We start from the raw sequence: 19,584 nt of genomic DNA, 5'->3' as shown, positions 1-19,584 counted from the left end.
AAGCTTTAGAGTGAACCCGTTTAGCTCTGTGTCGAGATTCATTTTATAGCGATATCAAAAAAATCCGACAATATGGAAATCAATAAGCAAAGCTGAGTCCGCGCAAAACAACATCACATAAAACAAGGAGAAACAGCAAACAAAACTTCGCAGAATTCTAACTGAAAGTGGAGAGGAATGTGTAAATCTGTTTTAAGATTTGGCAGCTGGCACTGTTGTTGTGCTCCAACCTAAGCATTAGCTCAGTGCACCTACAACGCTCAACAGATCAAGAGGAGCCACTGCTATACACGGAGCGTCGACAGCTGTTAGAGTATTGTGAACAGCTGGTGGGGCGCTTGGGTTCGAGTGTAGTGCAGCATAAGGGAAACAAAAAGTTCTTGCAAACCAAAAGTGAAAGTGCAAAATAAAAATTTAAAAAATAGCAATAACAAATCTTTTCGAAAACGATGGGGCGCGGTTGGTGTGGTTGGTGCTGTTGTGGAGCGCGCAGTGGCAATAGCAAAATTCCAAATAGAACGCTTAAAGAAGAAGTTGATGAGGAAGATGATGAGAATTTTTATAAAGTACGTTATGATCACACTACCGATAAGTTGTTGGGGCCAAACGCCTTGACTGAGCAAGATGCGCTGCAACTAAATGTTGCTAATTTGCCGACACAAGATGACAAGGAAGCGCAAACTGATAGGAAGGCATTAAAAAAGTGATTACGTTTGCATTTTTAAACACTAGAATCATTTATATGCAGTCTATATGTGCATACGTGCAGAAAAATTATTATATTTGCACATATGACTATGCAATTACATATGTACATAAATAATGTATAAATGTATATACATATATAAAAGTTAGCGCGCGTTCTTACTATTATTTAATAAATTTTTATGTTACTTGCAGTGAAATCGAACAATCCTTGGCGGCCTCTATCTCTGACCGAGCCACTGATGAGGTGCTGGAGGCGCTCACACGCTACCGACGCGGCCTAGGCATTGCCGATTCACCATCTGTGCTGCTCGATGAGCCGCAAACACCTGATATTGTGCGCAGCCGTTCGAGTCATGTAAGTAGTTGACAAAATCTGTATTAGCTGGAGCAAAGTGCAATAAGCATAATAAATAATTGCAAGCAATTAGAACAAGTTGACTTTGAAATGCGCTGTTAGCTTTTTGTTATACATACAAACATTATTTGACGAGAAATGTAACGTATTTAAGGTTGTGTAGTGTAAATATGTCAGATAAGCGTATACCGGCACCCATAAAAATTTCCAATTCCTTATCAATTTTTTATATTTACACATACTTTATGTCTAGTTTGTTGTTGCTGTTGCAATATTTCTTTTTCGTACACCTTTAGCTTCTTCGTTTATTTTGCTTTTACTCTACAACCTACAATGCTGCGGTCGTCGATCGAAATGCTAAATTAATTTTGTATTGCGTGAATTTTAACAATTTGGCGTTGCTTACTCAGGATGCCTTATCGTCGTTTCGATAAATTTCACAAATGGTAGTATGGCGCAGTACCTTTGGCATGCAAGCCCATAATAAATGAAAACACTTAAGGGGCATCTAATGCAATGTATTGTCAATTACAAATACGCACATACATCAATACCACTGAGTCTACGAAGAGTTTTTTTATCGCGTAGCTGAGCTCTACTTCTCTCTCAGCGTAGAATATACTTCGTACTCATATGTTTTATGTCCCATAAAGCATATATCTACATACATATGAATTTATTTTAAACTTTTAATAGACGTGTTGTTTTAATAAAATTAGTAAACGATTGACAATAACCGTGGACACTTGATTACAAATTGTATATCAGGGGCATCGAGTTGTGTACCATATATATCTGACGTTAAAAACATTTTAGAGTCGAGTTAAATGTTTTGAAGAAAGCAATAATATATACAAATTGCTAGAGATAAATATTATTATGCCCTGAACAGGGTATATTAAGTTTGCCACGATGTTTGTAAATTAAATAAATATAAAGGATAATCCATCTTTTATATTTTTCAATAGCCTTTTTTTGACAGAACGCGCATGAATCGTGTCAAGCTATTATGTAATTTTTGTCCAGCATTGTTTTGCAATTCATCATGGAAAGACTTACGCCTGAACAACGTTTACAAATCGTTCAACTTTATTATGAAAATTCACGTTCTGTAAAGAATGTGTTTCGCGCGCTTCGCTCAACTTATTGTAAACATAATTGGCCTATTCAGCGTACTATTCGCAACACCATCACCCATCTTAAGACCCAGCATTCATTATTCGATAATATTCGACCGAATAGACCACGTCCAGCACGCAGTGAACCGCGCAACTTCCCACACATCGCATCAATCAATGGATTTATTGCGAGAACACTTTGGTGAACAGATAATTTTACGTTTTGGGCTGGTCGTCTGGCCCCCAAGATCGTGTGTTATCACACCGTTAGACTTTTTCCTGTAGGGATATGTATAAAGTCTAAAATCTATGCGGACAATCCCGTTTCGATTCAGAATTGGACTCAACTTATGGACCATCTGAGACGTAGCCGTGGCTAACATTTGAAAGAGATAATCTTTAAAAAATAAATGTAATGTAATGTTCATTCGAATGAAAGTAAACATTCTCCATTAAGTTTGAAATGGATCACTCTATATAGATGATCAGTGTGGCGAGCTGAGTCGATTTAAGATATCGATCTGAAATTTTGCCCACGTCATTTTCTCTCCAAAAATCTGATATCGAACCACTATAGCATATAGCTGTCATACAAACTGATCGTTCAAAATCAAGATAAAGATCTTTTTATAGCCTTTTATGCTATAAAAAATGCACCTGTAAAGAATATTATAGCTTCGATGCAGCCGAAGTTAACGTTTTTACTTGTTTTAATTTATTATTGTTTTGTTAAAGCGATCACATTTCATTTAGACCAGGGTGAAAAATGTTTGACAGTAGTATGAAACCCATCGGAATCGAAAGCTAAAATAGCAAACATTAAACCAAAAACAATTTACGGGCGATCTAAGTTCGGGAAAAGGAAGTGGCTTGACTGAATTTTTAAAGGTTAAAAACAGTTGCCGGATGTTTGAAAATTCTGATATTAGTTACATGGGGGCTAGGTCAAGTTTTCACTCAATTTATTCATTTTAGGTACGAAGATACACTGCTATTAGAAAAACTTTATATTAGGTATATTATGCAAACGAAAACTTGAGTAATCTTGTTGAGATATCTTGGAGAAACTTGGTACACGTATTCCGTACGTATTATTTGGAATCTCAGTGATAAGGGGCACTTGTGGGCTAAACATATTTAAAAAGTGGGCGTGGCACCGCTCTATAACAGGTGAAATATACATATCTTCCAAACAACTTAAGCTAACTCATCCAAACTTGCTGAGAAGAAGTCTTAATAATGGATGCAATACTTCCTACTATTAATTAAAATACATACATACATAGGTCAAGTTTTCACTCAATTTATTCATTTTAGGTACGAAGATACACTGCTATTAGAAAAACTCGCTCTCTAATTTTTATTGAGATAACTCACATATTGACCGATATATGCGGTATAATATCATCCGGAAGTTCGAAAATCTTTATATTAGGTATATTATGCAAACGAAAGCTTGAGTAATCTTGTTGAGATGTCTTGGAGAAACTTGGTACACGTATTCCGTACGTATTATTTGGAATCTCAGTGATAAGGGGCACTTGTGGGCTAAACATATTTAAAAAGTGGGCGTGGCACCGCTCTATAACAGGTGAAATATACATATCTTCCAAACAACTTAAGCTAACTCATCCAAACTTGCTGAGAAGAAGTCTTAATAATGGATGCAATACTTCCTACTATTAATTAAAATACATACGAAAATCTAGTTTACCTAGTATATCTTTACCTTGCGAGAGTATAAAATTATCGGTTATACTCGAACTTAGACCTTCCTTATTTGTTAAAAGTTTTCCAACACCAGAAGGTATTTGCCCGGCTTTGATTCTAGAAAGAATAGGAGGAGAGCATGAAATGTTCGGTTGCACCCGAACTTAGCTCGTCCTTAATTGTTTTTATATTTAATTCTTAATTTCCCATTGTGCGCGAGTTGACACATTTATTTATTTATTTGTGATTACTTGCGCTTTTTTACAGCAATTTATTATTTTAACTTTAATCAGCGTCTTGGTGATATTTTATAGTACCACCCATTCACCCACTTTTTTTATCGGCTGACGGTCTGAATAAAACCAGTATTGCATTTATAAATATTTGATCTGAAAATGTAACTTTTATATTGTATTATTGAACGATTTTGTTTAAATTTTTTTTACTAATTTATTTTACTTAAGGTTATTTCTATTATTATCAAACTTTTCATCGTGCTACCGTTATAAGCATATTCCAGTGCTGTATTTTCTATTTCTCCTTTATTTTTGCTTGCAGGATGCCGATGGCCTGATAATACGCCCCGGACGTGGTTCAGTCTTACCCAAAATGGGTCTGGAATCGCCCACTGTAAGTTTTGCCACCCTCACACACACACATACGCCACTGGATAGACTACATTTTCAATGACATTCAACCTAGATATTTATATATGTTTATCTATAACTATTTGCATAAATTAGAAGAGATGCGTGATTCATAGTCATTCCCCATTTAAAGCATTAAACCAATACAAATACAAATTGCAATTGCTCATATTGTTTAGCAATTGTGGCAAACACTTATGAAAGTTTCGTGCTAATTTTCGAAATTCGTGTAATTCTTCCTCTTAGTCATAATGCTTTATTTCTTGTATTATACAATACATATATAATATAAAAATATATTTTTTTATACGTCTCGACTAATTCAGAGCAAAGACAGCATTTATTAAATAAGATAACTTTTGCAGAAACAGCAGTGAAAAGTAGCTAACAATCTAAGTATTCACACAAACACACATACTCATACATAAACACGCTGATATCAAAAATTGCAATTATCCACTCACACATACATAGATACTCAGTAGTCACCACACACACCTACCTGCACACACATTCATACATATACGTATTATTATATATTAGTAATCCAATTTGTGTACAGTAGACCACTACACACATGATTTCACACAGATTTTAGATGACAACAAAGAGTTTTACTGTTCCTTTCACAATAATCAGCAGATATTTAAATATTAAGTATATACATACATATGTATACATTATATAAAGAAATTAAATTAAAACATTTGTGTTTTGTTTTGTGTCTTCCCCTTTCTACGTCTAAAAAAACAACAAATATAAAAATAAAAAAAACACAAATGCATTTTCATCACTCACTTTGCATATGTTTGTATGTTTGTTTCACTCTGCATAATTCTACAAAACAAAAAATACCGTTGAACAACGCGCGTTATCAATTTAATCTTTTTTTTTTTTAATATTTATAACACAATTCATGAAAACAACAATAACAAAAATTTTGAACAAACCAAAATTATTAATTAATAATTTTTGTTTTAAAAATTGTCTTAAAATTATAAATTCTCAACATTTTTCCAATCCTTCGGATCTAACACTAAAAACAACGACAATCATTCGCACGCAACGCTTTCATTAAAAACATGCTAATTTTGTCTTCTACAAACTTTTTACTAATATGCAAAACTATTAACCAATTATCGAACGTCACAAACAAATCAAATCACAAAATGTTCATTCATAAAGAAATTGGAATATCTGAACCTTGTAAGTAGTGGCCTTCATACATATTAATCGCACAAATGCCTGTATTTAATTTGCTGCTATTTATTTTATGTTGGCATGATTACTATATGTACTTGTAAATATTTTTTCCATAACTGTTAAAAAGTACATTTTAGCTTTATTTTAACATTTGGTAAACAATATCCTTCCACTTAAATATTTTTATACCCTTAACAGGGTATTTTAAGTTTACCACGATGCTTGTTACACCCGAAAGGTAACGCGGAGACTCCATAAAATATATATACAAATGTTTCTCGTGACGAGCTGTGTTCATTTAGGCATGTCCGTCGCATGTCGTCGTTTTCTCACCTGCTCATTTGTCGGAACCGCCGATATCGGACAACGATACCATATAGCTGCCATACAAACTAACCGATCTAACTCAAATCCTTATAGGGAAATTTTTTTATTTGGCAAGATATCTTCAAGAAATTTGACATGAGTTATTACTTAAGGCAACGGTACAATCTCCGAAGAGATTGTTCAGAACGGATTACTATATGTTAGCATATAGCTGTCTTACAAACTGATCGATCAAAATCAAGATAAATCTCTTTTATACCCTTTTATGTTATAAAAAATGCATCTGTGAAAAGTATTATAGTTTAGATGCAGCCGAAGTTAACGTATTTTATTGTTTTTCTTTGAAAATAAAAATATTTGTAGCTAATGATAGCTAAAATCCAGACATTAGCTAGTACGAGCACTTAAAAAATTATTGTTAATATATCACGTGGACATAGTTTTCCCTATAAGTAATTCTTGATAGACAGTATCTAGAAAGCCCTTAATCCCGTTGAAAAGTCACATATATTCGGTAGCATATGCTAATTTGTAATATATTTTAATAAAATATAATTTAATTTATTTTATAAAATATTGTAAAAATTATTATTTGTAATTATTTCAGTTACAATCTAACCTCATTTCGCTCATATTTCATTAAAAAGCATTTCAAATTCGATTCGTAACACTCTTCGTACTATTTTTTCACGAGATGGAGCTAAACGATTTATAGTGTTCAATTGAAAATTAGCATAATAACGCTTTCAAAAGATTCAAAAATAACTTCAAAGGCAAGGCAAAAAATAATAAAACATATACATAAAGAAAAACTAAGCGGCTGTAAATGTTAAGCCATCAGCATAACATTAGCATCACAATTCAGAATTGAACACAATATAATTCTTAGCCAAATCTCTTACTCATTCGCTTTCGAATTTCTCTTTGCTTTTCTGCCAGCTCTCACAATTTTATTAACTTTCATTCTGTTTTGCACACTCTTGTTATTTGCACGTTTATAAAGCACATAATTAATTTATTTTCTTCACTTCCCCTCCCTTATTCCATTTTTCATATAGGCTACCCCACACATGCCCACCAAGCGTCGTTCGGTGGCGCGCAAAGTGCGTCCTCAGTCCGTCGTGGAGAATCTCAGCTTGGGTCATATACCCGACCTACTTGAGTCACCCTCTTCGCATCGATCCTCGTCACAGCTATCGCCACGCGATTCGAATGGCATGGGCGCCAGCATTGCCGGCACCACTACGGGGGGTAGCGGCAATGGCTTGGATGATTTAGGTGGGGATGAATGCGGCGACTCGATAACTGAACTGCCCAGCGCTTCATTCCAATTGCAACATCTGGTTAAGGGTAGACCGAAACGTGCCAAGACGCGCGCACCAACGCGACCGTTGGTTGCGGTGGACAATAGCGCCGGGCCGAGCACTAAGGAAATAGGCGAGGGTTTGGATTTATTCTTTCGTCCCGGTTCGGTGACGCCTACTACGTTGACGCCGCTGATTTCACCCACCTCCGAAGAGTGCAGTTCGCTATCGTTTGTCGATAGTCCTACAATGAGTCGTGATGGCAATGGTCATTTGACATCCGAAGAAACTACACCCATCTTGGAGGAGCGCAGACCCATTAAGCTGGATCGGCAGTCACCATTGCTCAAGGGTAAATGTAATACCTCAAACTGGGAGTTGTTGCTTGAATCTCTTGCATTATATAATCATTTGATACTTTCAGGTGTGCCATGGACCACCCGTTCGCGTTCGACAGACAATTTGGAAAAATATTCACCACTAATTGGCCGTAAATCACCGCTGGTGAAAATGCGTACTGAAGGTGGTAGCGTTGCGGCGGGTGATAATCCGAATTCAGCACTGAAAGCGCCGGAACGTGAGAATAAAATGCGTTCGCCAAGCAGTGATTCGATACGTAGCCACACCGGTGGTGATGGTATCAGCGTTAAGACCACTAACGGTATTATACGCACACCAATAATACTGCAAAAGCCGCGTCCCTGGTCCGTAGTGGGAAACGAACCCAAAGCGCCTGGTGCGAACGACTTCCAAAGCAGTGACTCAAGTAAAACGACGCCAGAAAAGCTCGATGAAGGTATGCGGACTATTTATTTATATAATTCGTTTTTAACTTGCTTAATGATTTATAAATTGCAGATGCCGAATCCTTATCGTTTAGTCAAAGCAGCAACAATGTCGGCAGTACGCCAGGTAAGTCATGGTGCTTATTTTGTATATTTAAAAAAATTAAGAAAAGTTGTTTATTTAAACTAATGAAGCTCAGTTTTGTGCCTTCTGAAACAAATTTCAGTAAAATGTGCTTGTATATGAAATACGTTTACAGCGAACTTTATAGAAATTTTCATAATGAAAAATATTAAAATATTCTATAATTATACCCTAAACAGAGTATATTAAATTTGCTACAAAGTTTGTAATACCTAGAAGGAAACGTTGGATACCCTATAAAATATGCAATACAAGGTACAATTCAAAAGTTCCAGGACTTTTTAAACAACGCGGCTTCTAGTGGCGCCATCTGTCCGAAATTGTTATCCCTCAATTGTGTATTCTTCAGTGTTGTCGTATGAAATTTATATAACAGCTGAGATATCGCGCTACATGTGACATTACATATGTAGTGTCGGTCGGAAAATGAGCTTCGAACAAAGAGCCAACATTAAGTTTTGTTTTAAACTTGGTAAAACTTTTACCAAAACTCATCAAATGATGAAACAAGTTCATGGCGATGATTGTCTATCCCGTAGCCGTATTCACGAGTGGTTTAAACGTTTTCAAAGTGGTCGTGAGAAATGAGTCGAAACCCAAAAAATCGCGCCTGGAGAAGTCAAAAGTGAAGACAATGCTGATTTGTTTTTATGATTCCAAGGGTATTGTCCATAAAGAATTTGTTCCACCCGGCCAAAACTTAATGCGGTATTCTACCTTGGAGTTTTGAAGCGTTTGGTAGCACGTATTCGTCGCATTCGGCCCGAATATCGCGAAGATGGAAGTTGGCGTTTGTTGCACGATAATGCGCCGTCTCATCGATCGACGCATGTGGCCGATTATTTGACCAAAAATCAAATTTTAACAATCAACCACTCCCCGTATTCACCTGATATGGCACCGTGCGACTTCTACCCTTTCGGGAAACTACATTTGGCCATGAAAGGAAACCGCTATGCTGACGTTGATGCCATCCAAAAGGCGACGACTGCCATCCTCAACGCTATACCGACAAATGACCTAAAAAAGTCATTCGATAACCTTCTTGAACGTGCAAAACGTTGTATTCAGGCGGAAGGAGACTATTTTGAAGGCGACCAATAAATTTTTCAAAAAAAAACAAATAATATTCGTTTTTTAATAAAAGACCTGAACCTTTTGAATTACACCTTGTATAAATAAGTGTTTGAGATTTTCTATTTAGGAAGCTGCTCATTTGTCGGAACTGCCGATATCGGACCACTAAAGCATATAGCTGACATACAAACAAACCGATCAAAATCAAAGCTTTATATATATTATATGGAAAACTTTTTTATTACACAAGATATCTTTACGAAATTTCACATAGATTATTGTCCAAAGCAACGATATATTCTCCAAACAAATTGTTCAGATTGAGCCACTATATCATATAGCTGCCATACAAACTAACCAATCAAACACAAGTTCTTGTATGGAAACTTTTTTATTTGTGGAACCGAAGTTAACGTTTTTTCTTGTTTTTAGCGCATATCAATTAAAAACGAAACTTTGGGATTGTATTTAGGCTATTAGGTACAGTTATAATTTTCTAAAATATTCGCCAATAAAATTGTTGGAGCAGAATATAACGTAATAAATATTAATATTTAATTAGCACAAACCACTTTTTTATAATTTTATACTTTATTACTTTCCTTATCTGTATTTTAAACCTGTGAATATTAAATATAATATATATTTGATTCACATTTTCGCTTTTCTTATAGGTCCCGCATTGGAGAAAAAATCTGTAAGGGAGCTTGCAGCAGGCTTAAGCCGCTTGGGTATGTACATATATTCGCAAAGTTAATATGCTAGCATACTTTTGAATGAACGTATTTTGAATGTCTAGTGAGCCAATGAGTTGCAAAAAAAATTCTTCCGCATTTATGGTTTTTCGGTTCCAAAAGTAAATTTGCACGAAACTTTATTTTTAGCAATAGACTTCTTGATGAATAATTTCTTTATTTATTTTCTTCTGTTTACGTATTTAAATTTATTTTCCTTATTCTTTTACTTTTTTTGTTGGTTTGGCATGCAAAACGAAACAATTTAGAACTTCCAATGAAGCCACAAGTGTTGCCGAGAACCCTGCTCACCGGCGCATCGGCGATATCCAAGTCCTCGTCGACTTCGCACATCACCAGCACGAACAGTAGTAGCAATAGTGCGAGCAGTCGAAGTAGTAACACTACCACAACAACAACAATGCTGCAAACGCAACGCATGAGAATAACAAGTAATAACAGCAGCAGCAGCTCTACAACAACAACGACGAACACCGCCTCGTCAAACGCGACAAACGGCAATGATAATCACGAAACATTGCTCACCAAAACCGTTATCACTGAAAATGGCAACGGCAGCAGCAGCAGCAGTTTTATAACGAACGAAATCATTAATATACGTAACGGTACCAACAGCTGCAGCACCGCCATCACCCACAATCGCGATAGCACCAACACAAGCGCGAGCGAAAGCAGCAATGTAGATCGTTTGAGCAGCGGCAGCAATGCCTCGAGTTCGGGTATACCTGTTGGTGGCTTTAAGCGAATTGCGGGCAAAGAGATTTCCGCTTTATTCGAGGTTTGAACACGCTTTTTTGGATTTACATACGATATATATTTTATACGAAACCAAGTGCTCTCTGTGGCTAACGTCGAGTTGCTTTCGATGTGTTGAGGGCGCATTGAAAGCGCCGATAGCTAATAACATGTGTACATATGTGTCCTTTTCATTGCTGTTCAGTGTCTGTCTAACATGCGGTAAACAACCAGCATTCATACTTGCATACGTGTTTGTGAAAGCTACTGTTCAACACAGGAACTACATCAACGATTGACCGATCGCTTTCTAAGGTGCTAAACTAATGAAAACAGCAACAATAACTATTTACAAAAAAAACAATAATTAAATGCAATCATAATATCTTTAGAAAAGCGTGATTAACTTAAAAAGCTTTGTATTTACTCTTCGCTGCCGTACGCCATTTAAAATTGCTATAAAACGAAAAAAATTTAAAACTGGCTTAAAACACTATTTGGCGCTTCATGAAATTTTGATGCTTACTTTAATGTTTTATATGTGAATATATGTACATATGTACTATGTTTTTATTTATGTTACTAAATTTGCATTTTGTAAGTTAACTAACATTTGTGTTATTATACCGTTATTAAGTTATAAAAATATTCATATTGCAGAAGAACTTTTCTATTTATAAGATGTTCATGATCATGTTGTATCACGTTCTGTTTCATTGTGCGTGTTCTAGGCTACCATTGGGATCTGTAGCGACTCCTGAATGTTTGTAATTAAGTAAATTAAATAAAAATAATAATAGCTTTAACATTTCATGCAATATTTCTCTGTTTCTTGATATCAGCATTGTACATAAATATTTCTCGAGTCATTAAATGGTTTTTCATTTAACAAAACATTACCAAGACATTTCGAATAGATGAAAGTGAGAGGAATTGACATTTCTGGCAACTGTAACATTAACTTTGAAAATTTCTAAAACAACTTTCGGACAGAAAAGTGAACATTTAGAGTTTTGACAAATATTTCCTTAGTATTCCATAAGCATATTCGAACTAGAATTTTATTATACCGAAATTATATTTTCCGAATAAATCCGTTTTGCATTAAGTGCATTCCTAATGATAACCAAACGTGCTAGTATCGGTGAGATTGTGTTTTAGGCTTATATTATATATTAAATGATATTACTTTTACACTTATTTACTTGGCCAACGGCACATATGCTGCCTTAAGAAAGTTCATATAAGTCTTTCGATTTTGCTTTATTTTTGTTGAAGTTTAAATTTATGTTTCAAACTATTAATAAAGGAAATAAAACAATATTATTTGAAGTACAACTCTAAGATCCCAATGCATGTTAATTCTTTCATAAATTTATATAATATTAACGTAACATAATTATAACGTCTTGCAAATACGTTTGTTTGTATTTTAAAGTTAATTATGTAATTAAATATGTATTTGTGTTGTGCGTACTATCTACATACTACATATAAATATTATCACCTTACTGCTATTTATTTACTGCTCCAATATTAAGTATTCTCTGCCTAAATTACCTTTCTAGGAGACATTAGTTGAAGGCCTACAACGCTCTTCGACTCGACGATTATTTAGAGACACACAATATACAAAGGAAGATGTTGTTGATTTGTGAGACATTTGAAATAAATAATTTTCAAAGTAAAATACAGAGCTGCAGTGAAGCAGATGCACCGACAACAGCAATATGTGGTAGTAATAGTGATTTATGTAGTCAAAACAGATAGTGGAAAAGATCTTAATATTAGAAAAAATATTTAATGGAAGAGAAAATAAAAATGCCACGTGTGTTTAATTGTCAACTACGAAACAATGCACATGGACCAAAGCCAATAACAAATAGGAAATTAGAATTAAACTTGAGTGAAAACATATTTTTCGAATTTCATGCAATCGGTTGGTCTAAAAATGTTTATGTACGTATCTTCTTCAATTACTTCGCGATTTGTGCAATCTTCACGAGCCTTATTTTGTAATATTTCTTATAAAATATTTATATTTTACTATTTTTGGTTGCATTATTGATATATTAGCCTTGTTGGCAATTGGAGAGTATATTAAATATAAATTAAATCTTTATAAACTCGTATATATGTACATACTTATTTCTATTGTTTACCTTAATTAATTTCGATATTAAAGCGTTATGTGTGTGTTTTAGTTTTTAGTTTATGTATATATTGAATATTAGCTGTGTTTCATATTTCGACATGAACTAACATTTACAATAAATTAAAAATAAAATAAAGAAATGTAAGGTGTGTGTGTGTGTGCGTTTTATATTATGCTAAACTTGTACGTATTTACATATGCTGATATACATTTCTAACTACCCAAATATGTATGAATATGTATGTATTGATTTTAAGTGCCAATCATATTTTATGAACAAATAAATAACCTAGAAAAAAGGGAATAAAAAAAAATGAAAATTTGATGAACAAACGCTGGCTATTTAAATTAAAAAATGAAAACTATGTGGTAACTAATGGAAAAAACTTTTTTCAGAAATGTTTTCACTGATAAGTTTTATGTGCTAATATACATTATACATATATATTTTTATAACTGCTTCCATTCAATAGCAATAAGTTTTTGCACATGTTTTTTAAGTAGACAAACTTTCTAAACTAAATTTGTATTTTGAGGGGCTTAATTGTGTAATGTAAATTTTGAAAACCTCTGGACTGCTTTAGTAACTACTAGTAATTGGTAAAACTCAGAACAAAATTTGTTTTACTGCGTCCATTTTTGTTATTCATAAATTTTGTATGATTAATAAGTTATCAATATTAAGTTTATTTTCTTCGAAATATCAATTTAATTATAACGATAAAATGACAATCTTAAAATGCATTTATGGGATATCAAACGTATGTTTTATGTTCGTATTTAGCCAGAAATGTGTTCCGACAATATTTATTTGTACAAATAAATCAACGAGTTTAACTAAATTCTTTCAACATCAAAAAAAAACAATTAAGAGTCTCTTATTATGCGTAAACTATATGATAAAAGAGAGCCACTATAACATGACAGAAATAAAGCAGTTAAATATGAATAGAAAGCAACATTTTACGATACAATAATAATGAGGAAGTTATATACATTTCCTTATATAAAAAAGCATGGGTAATTTTCGTTCCATTTTGGATTAAATTCTGAAATTAACTTCGAGTACATATATGGAGCTTGTCAGTTTGGAACAAGCTACAAATTTCTAGTCCCCACCTTGCATTATAAAACAAATAAATACCAACTGCACTGAAATATATACCATAGTTGAAACAAGTATTCAAATAAATGATATAAGAGTAGCCTAATACAACAACAAATGTTTCACAGAACAAGAATGACAATTAAAAAATAAAATTTCAAAACGTTACATAATATGGTTTTATTTCAAATATGCAGCGGCTGTATTAAGGGGTTACATGGGCTTCGTCGGGTAAAAAAAGGCCTATTTTCATAATTTTTTTCTATATAAAAAATAATTAATTTAATTTTTTCTGTCTTAAAGATACACATTTAAAGAATAATTTCTGCGATTAAAACTCCGCCATTGTAACGTCATTTCCGGTAACCCCTCGAAAAAAAGGTGCGTCCGCGTTGACAGCATAACTCCTACAGGATTATCTAAAATGAAAAAAAAAAATTGTGTTTTAGTTAAGACAATAAACTCGTCAATAATAAAGCTGATGTTCCTTCATTGAAGGTGCAAGCAGCGACCAATGCCGCAATATTAACAATCTTTGAACCAGCAGGCAGTATTTTTGTAGTAATTTTCCAGGTCAACTGGTTGAAGCTGTCGTTGTTTTGTGTGAAACCATCAACACACCGTTCCAGAAGCTCATTCTTACTGAGATCTTCACATATTGGTTTTATAACAAGATTAGACTAGATTTATTTTTGAGGTATGCACCGCGACCTACGGTCTATTGTGCCCTCCCCTAAGTCATATCGTGTCATCTAGGCCCAGCATGTTGATAAATTCCAAAATTCTGCTGGGTGCTAGTGAGGCGATACAATCCCTGTGTGGAAACATGGATCCCAGGGCCTTGATTCTGCGTCTGCAGACTGCTGTGCAGTTCATCAGCAGATGTTCGGGGGTTTCCGGCTCTATGTCGCAGAACCGGCAGTTTGCAGAAGAGGCTATGCCCATGTTAAAGAGGTGCTTCTTGAGCCTGCAGGGGCCGGTGTAGAACGCTACCAGTAGCCGGAATTTGTTTCTTGGGAGATTTATCATGACTATGAACCGCTTGAGGTCGTAACCCCCCATTAGCAGTCTGGCATGGTACATGCCCTGAAGTTGTTGCCAATGTATCTCCCTGCCAGCTCTTTCCTCCCTTCGGAGGAGCTCTTTGATGGTATGTGGACCAAGCGCTATGTATGGTTCCGGCCCTACCATTTTTGTAGAGGCTGCAGAGCGAGCTAACTCGTCAGCTAGTTCGTTCCCAGCTATACCCCTATGGCCAGGCACCCAAATAAGGTGCACTCGGTTGTGCTCAGATAGGCTGTTCAGCCGTTCTATACACTCCATCACTAGAAGAGATCTGATCTCATAGGCAGAGATTGCTCTTAGTGCCGCCTGACTATCGCTGAGTATAGCGATACTTTTATTGCGATAGTTGCGTTGGAGGTTTATTTCTACACACCGACTTATAGCATAGACCTCGGTTTGGAAAATGCTAGGGAAACTTCCCATGGGAATGAAGAGTTTGGTGCTTGGCCCAGCGACCCCTGCACCAATCCCCTCCTCCGTTTTCGACCCGTCGGTGTACCACTTGATGGTGCTACCCCTCAGCAGTAGGTCCAGTGAAGAGTCATTCCACTCAGATTTGCTGCCAAGGGTTACTTGGAACTTCCTGCTGAAGTTTACTACTTTGGTAATGCTATCCCTTGGGAGAAGGGCTAGTGGTATTTCCTCACTTAGCTCTTTCATCTGCTGGGATGAGATTACTTTCCCTTTGCCAGCTCCCTCTGCTGTCATTTGTAGCAGAGTTCGTCTGGCAGTCTGTTTGATTACCAGGTGTAGCGGTGAAAGTTCTAGCATGACTTCCAGTGCTGCGGTCGGACACGTTCACATCGCTCGCGACACGCAGATGCAGGCAAGTCTTTGCAGCTTCGACAGTTTAAGTCCTACCGAAGTCTGCGATGCTTTCGAACCCCACGATACCGCTCCATACGTGATAATCGGTCTCACGATCATGGTGTACATCCACCTGATAGTCCTTGGAGAGCACCCCCAGGATTTTCCAGGAAGTCGGTTGCACACCATGAGTGCTTTTATAGCTTTGGTTAGGGTCTGGTCCACGTGCTGATTCCATCGCAGTGTGGAATCCAGCGTGAGGTCCAGATACTTTACCGTGCTGGCCATATCAATAACTCTGCCGTCCAGGGATATATTTCTGAGGCCCGGCAGTGACCTCCGTCTGGTGAAGGGAATGATTGTACCACTACACCATCCCTTTGCCAGTCCCAATCCCCTCTGAACGATATCGCAGAGTGTGTCTTCAAATTTTCCCCTAGCTGAGATAACAATGTCATCCGCATTTTTATAACAAACAAAACTTTATATGGTAATGGAGTATACTCATATTTAAATGATGAAAGAATATTTGTAGCTGATGCTCGTAGCCAAGCGCACCAAGAGTCTGGACCTTTAGGGCAGTTATCGTGCTAAGGTTTTTTATATGTAGATCTATAGTGATAAGAATAGAGTTTGAGTAACTGTCTCAATACTCATGTATTTTATCAATATAAAAATCGTATGTAGACTGGTTTAAAAATGAACTGCTTATGTTCATCAAGCCGCAGAATTTCTTGCATCCGGCGAGCCCAAAGCCCAATATTCTCATAACAAAAATGAACCGGCGTTTTAGTTCTTACATTCTTCCGACTTTTTGACAAGATAAGATATATTTCGGACCACATCGTTCACATTCTACTACGATTTTAAATCCCAGACCAAATTTCGAAAATTGCTTAAATTGTACTTTACCATTACACAATTGATCTTCATCTTCATTTTTAATAATGTTAGAACACCGCTCAAACGATGAGAGATTTGAGAAAATCAAGGCACAATCTGTGATTGAATATTGGGGCGTGTGCCTCTTCTGGCACGTGCTCTTTATCATCACCTTTTATTTTATTTTTTTTGCTGAGGTGCTCGTGAAGGAACTATCATCAGTTTCCGGATCTTTAGGATAAAAGGACTGTTTCCTTTTTCTCGGTCTATCATTTCTACGAGTTCCGATGGCTAACTGTTTTCTTGAAATTTTATGCATTGTTTATCAACTTCATAACTGACACTAGATAACCACCAATAATACCACGTTTTTTATAAATGTTATAATGATAGAAAGTTGGGATAACCTTAAATAAACCTCGTCCTTCAAGGAGTAATCACCATGATATAAAGGGCATCGTAAAGGGCATTATACCAGAGAACGTATATCATAGAGAAGGTTCAATCAGAGAACGTAAAACAATAAAATAAAAGAGAAGGTTCATGGTGTGCCGATTGTCAAAATGTTCCTCTTGACGGAGGGTTACTCGCCAACTTAAGAGGATCTCACCTCAAACAAATTATAAGCGGATTTCACCAAAATTTTACCCCTGCGGAGCGCAAAATAGCAGAATTGAGCATTTTGAATGTTAAATGAGAAAAATAATGCTAAATTAAATGTTAAGAAATGTACGCCAACAGATTCGTATATTTACAATGCGCAAACGAATTTATATATAATTTTAAGATATTCTGCATATACAGGGCGGCTCACGAATCGTGCTACAAAAATAACCCGTAATAAGTTTCTTTTTAATCAATGCATTACATACATTTTTTTTGTATAGTATAGAAAATTTTATTTTATTTAAACAATTAATTATTCCTCCATGCTCAACCACGCATATGCGACACCTAGTTCGGGATTGCATCATCTATCTATTTAATGAACTGCTTCAGTTCAGTCAGATTTCTGGGTTTGATTTTGTACCCCTCTTGCTTGACATAACCCCATAAGAAAAGACCAAGCGGTCGCAAATATTCTTATACATATATATGTAAGTATATGTATAATTATGTGTGCATGTAAACAAATATGAAAGTACCAATTATAATTGTTAATTTGTCTATATGCAACGTATGTATGTAAATATGTACACTCATTGTTTCATGGGAAATCTCCGTTGCCCTGGACAACCAATGGCCGAAGCTCACGTTTTTTGTTTTCTTGTCAAAGAGTCACTGTGTCGAAGGACTGACGCGACGACAAAGCGTCACAACATTGTGTTGTTGGTAGAAAATCCGAGCTGTGCCGAAAAAATATTAACGAACGGCCGCCGATTGTCACCGCTTCCCTTGCCGCTCTAACAGCTTTGCCCACAAATCATCGTAAATATGTATGTTTATATATGAGCATGCATACATATTGACGCAGATTTTTGTGAGACACGGAAAAATATTTTAAAATTGTAAAATATTTTAAATCGACAAAAGCTTTGTTGCCAGTTTTGTCAATTTTTTCTGTGTTTTGTGGGCTTGCGTGGTTGCAACTTTTCCCTTCCAGAGGGAATATCAGAAATTTGTTCAATTTATGATTTTTAGCTTTTGCCATCGTCGCGAAAAGAAGCTTGTTGGCAAACGCATGCTCGGGGAGATGAGAGGGTGTCTGTTTTTATGAATGAAGCGAGGTTGCTTGTTGAAAGTACGCCTGCATTCATGAATGAAAATGTTGTTGTTGTGTAATTTGCTATAAATTTGGGCTTCGCCTATTTGGCTGACATATTCACTTGTGACGATTGTTGTTTTTGTAGAACAACGTTTGTAGTTTTTGCGGGTGACATATTTACATGTGTACGCATACACATATGTACGTTGGTTTGTGTATGCATTATTTGTACGGCAATTTTATGTAGATATATGCGTGTACATATAAATCAATGCGCGCACATATAGTGTATTGATAAGTGATAAAATCATGATTTGACTTTCTGAATGCGTACATTCAAATACATACGTACATACATATGACTATATAAGATTAATATGATAAAATATGTACATACATACATATATTGTAATAAATTTAATCTCTATTATTTAGTAAAAACTAAATAAAATTATTAAATGCCCAAATTGTCTATAAATATTATTTCGAAATTCCATAATTTCATAGATCTTATCAGTTTTGCATGCATTCATAAAAATTCGCAAAATGATATTCATATCAATAAATATGATTGCATATAAACGTATAAGAATATAAGCCAAAAGGCTAACATGCAGCTGTAATATCAAAGCAAGTCTTTGAGCATAATTTTCATACAATGCTCAGCTCTGTTCACTCTCCACTGTTAAAATTTCTCCTTCCGAGCCAAAAGTGGTGAAATCCTCTATTAAAATCTTGTTAGGTTTTGACAATTCACACGCTGGTCCGCAATTGAACCTTCTCTATGATATACGTTCTCTGTTATTCTTTACAAAGGTGAGTTGCATTTGAGTATTGTTTTTAATATAATTATTATTTTGTATAAATTTATTAAATTTGTCTAAAGTTTCGCTGAACAATCATTTTGTGGATCCCGTTATTTGACGTGGTTGCTTAATTGCATCTTTCATTTTTCTGTGGTGAATACTTATTAATTTAATTTAGTTAAAAATAGGC

At 35.4% G+C, this 19,584-nt stretch overlaps 1 protein-coding gene and 1 long non-coding RNA gene across 4 annotated transcripts in view; one reads left to right on the top strand and one right to left on the bottom strand.

The window, feature by feature from the left end:
• Window positions 1-13,357, top strand: part of LRR (Leucine-rich repeat) — a 77,131-nt gene extending 63,774 nt beyond the window's left edge. For 2 of the 3 annotated variants that reach the window (XM_036362607.2, XM_036362611.2), the window contains 8 exons: window positions 901-1,063; window positions 4,450-4,521; window positions 7,127-7,730; window positions 7,797-8,168; window positions 8,231-8,284; window positions 10,054-10,110; window positions 10,383-10,912; window positions 12,438-13,357. In XM_036362607.2, the coding sequence (XP_036218500.2) occupies window positions 901-1,063; window positions 4,450-4,521; window positions 7,127-7,730; window positions 7,797-8,168; window positions 8,231-8,284; window positions 10,054-10,110; window positions 10,383-10,912; window positions 12,438-12,527 (1,942 nt within the window). In that variant the 3' untranslated portion in view covers window positions 12,528-13,357. The remainder of the gene's footprint in view (window positions 1-900; window positions 1,064-4,449; window positions 4,522-7,126; window positions 7,731-7,796; window positions 8,169-8,230; window positions 8,285-10,053; window positions 10,111-10,382; window positions 10,913-12,437) is intronic. The other variant, XM_036362615.2, reaches the window with a different exon arrangement.
• Window positions 13,358-14,284: 927 nt separating this feature from the next.
• LOC138857082 (uncharacterized) lies at window positions 14,285-17,599 on the bottom strand. The gene is made up of 2 exons (XR_011396039.1): window positions 17,056-17,599; window positions 14,285-14,548 (listed from the first exon to the last, which is right to left on the bottom strand). It is a non-coding gene; the product is annotated as an uncharacterized lncRNA (long non-coding RNA).
• Window positions 17,600-19,584: the final 1,985 nt, after the last annotated feature.

This window comes from Bactrocera oleae, chromosome 4 (assembly GCF_042242935.1).
Source record: "Bactrocera oleae isolate idBacOlea1 chromosome 4, idBacOlea1, whole genome shotgun sequence".
NCBI lineage: Eukaryota > Metazoa > Arthropoda > Insecta > Diptera > Tephritidae > Bactrocera > Bactrocera oleae.
The sequence above is the reverse complement of the archived record's forward strand: the minus strand, read 5'-3'. Positions and strand labels throughout refer to the sequence as shown.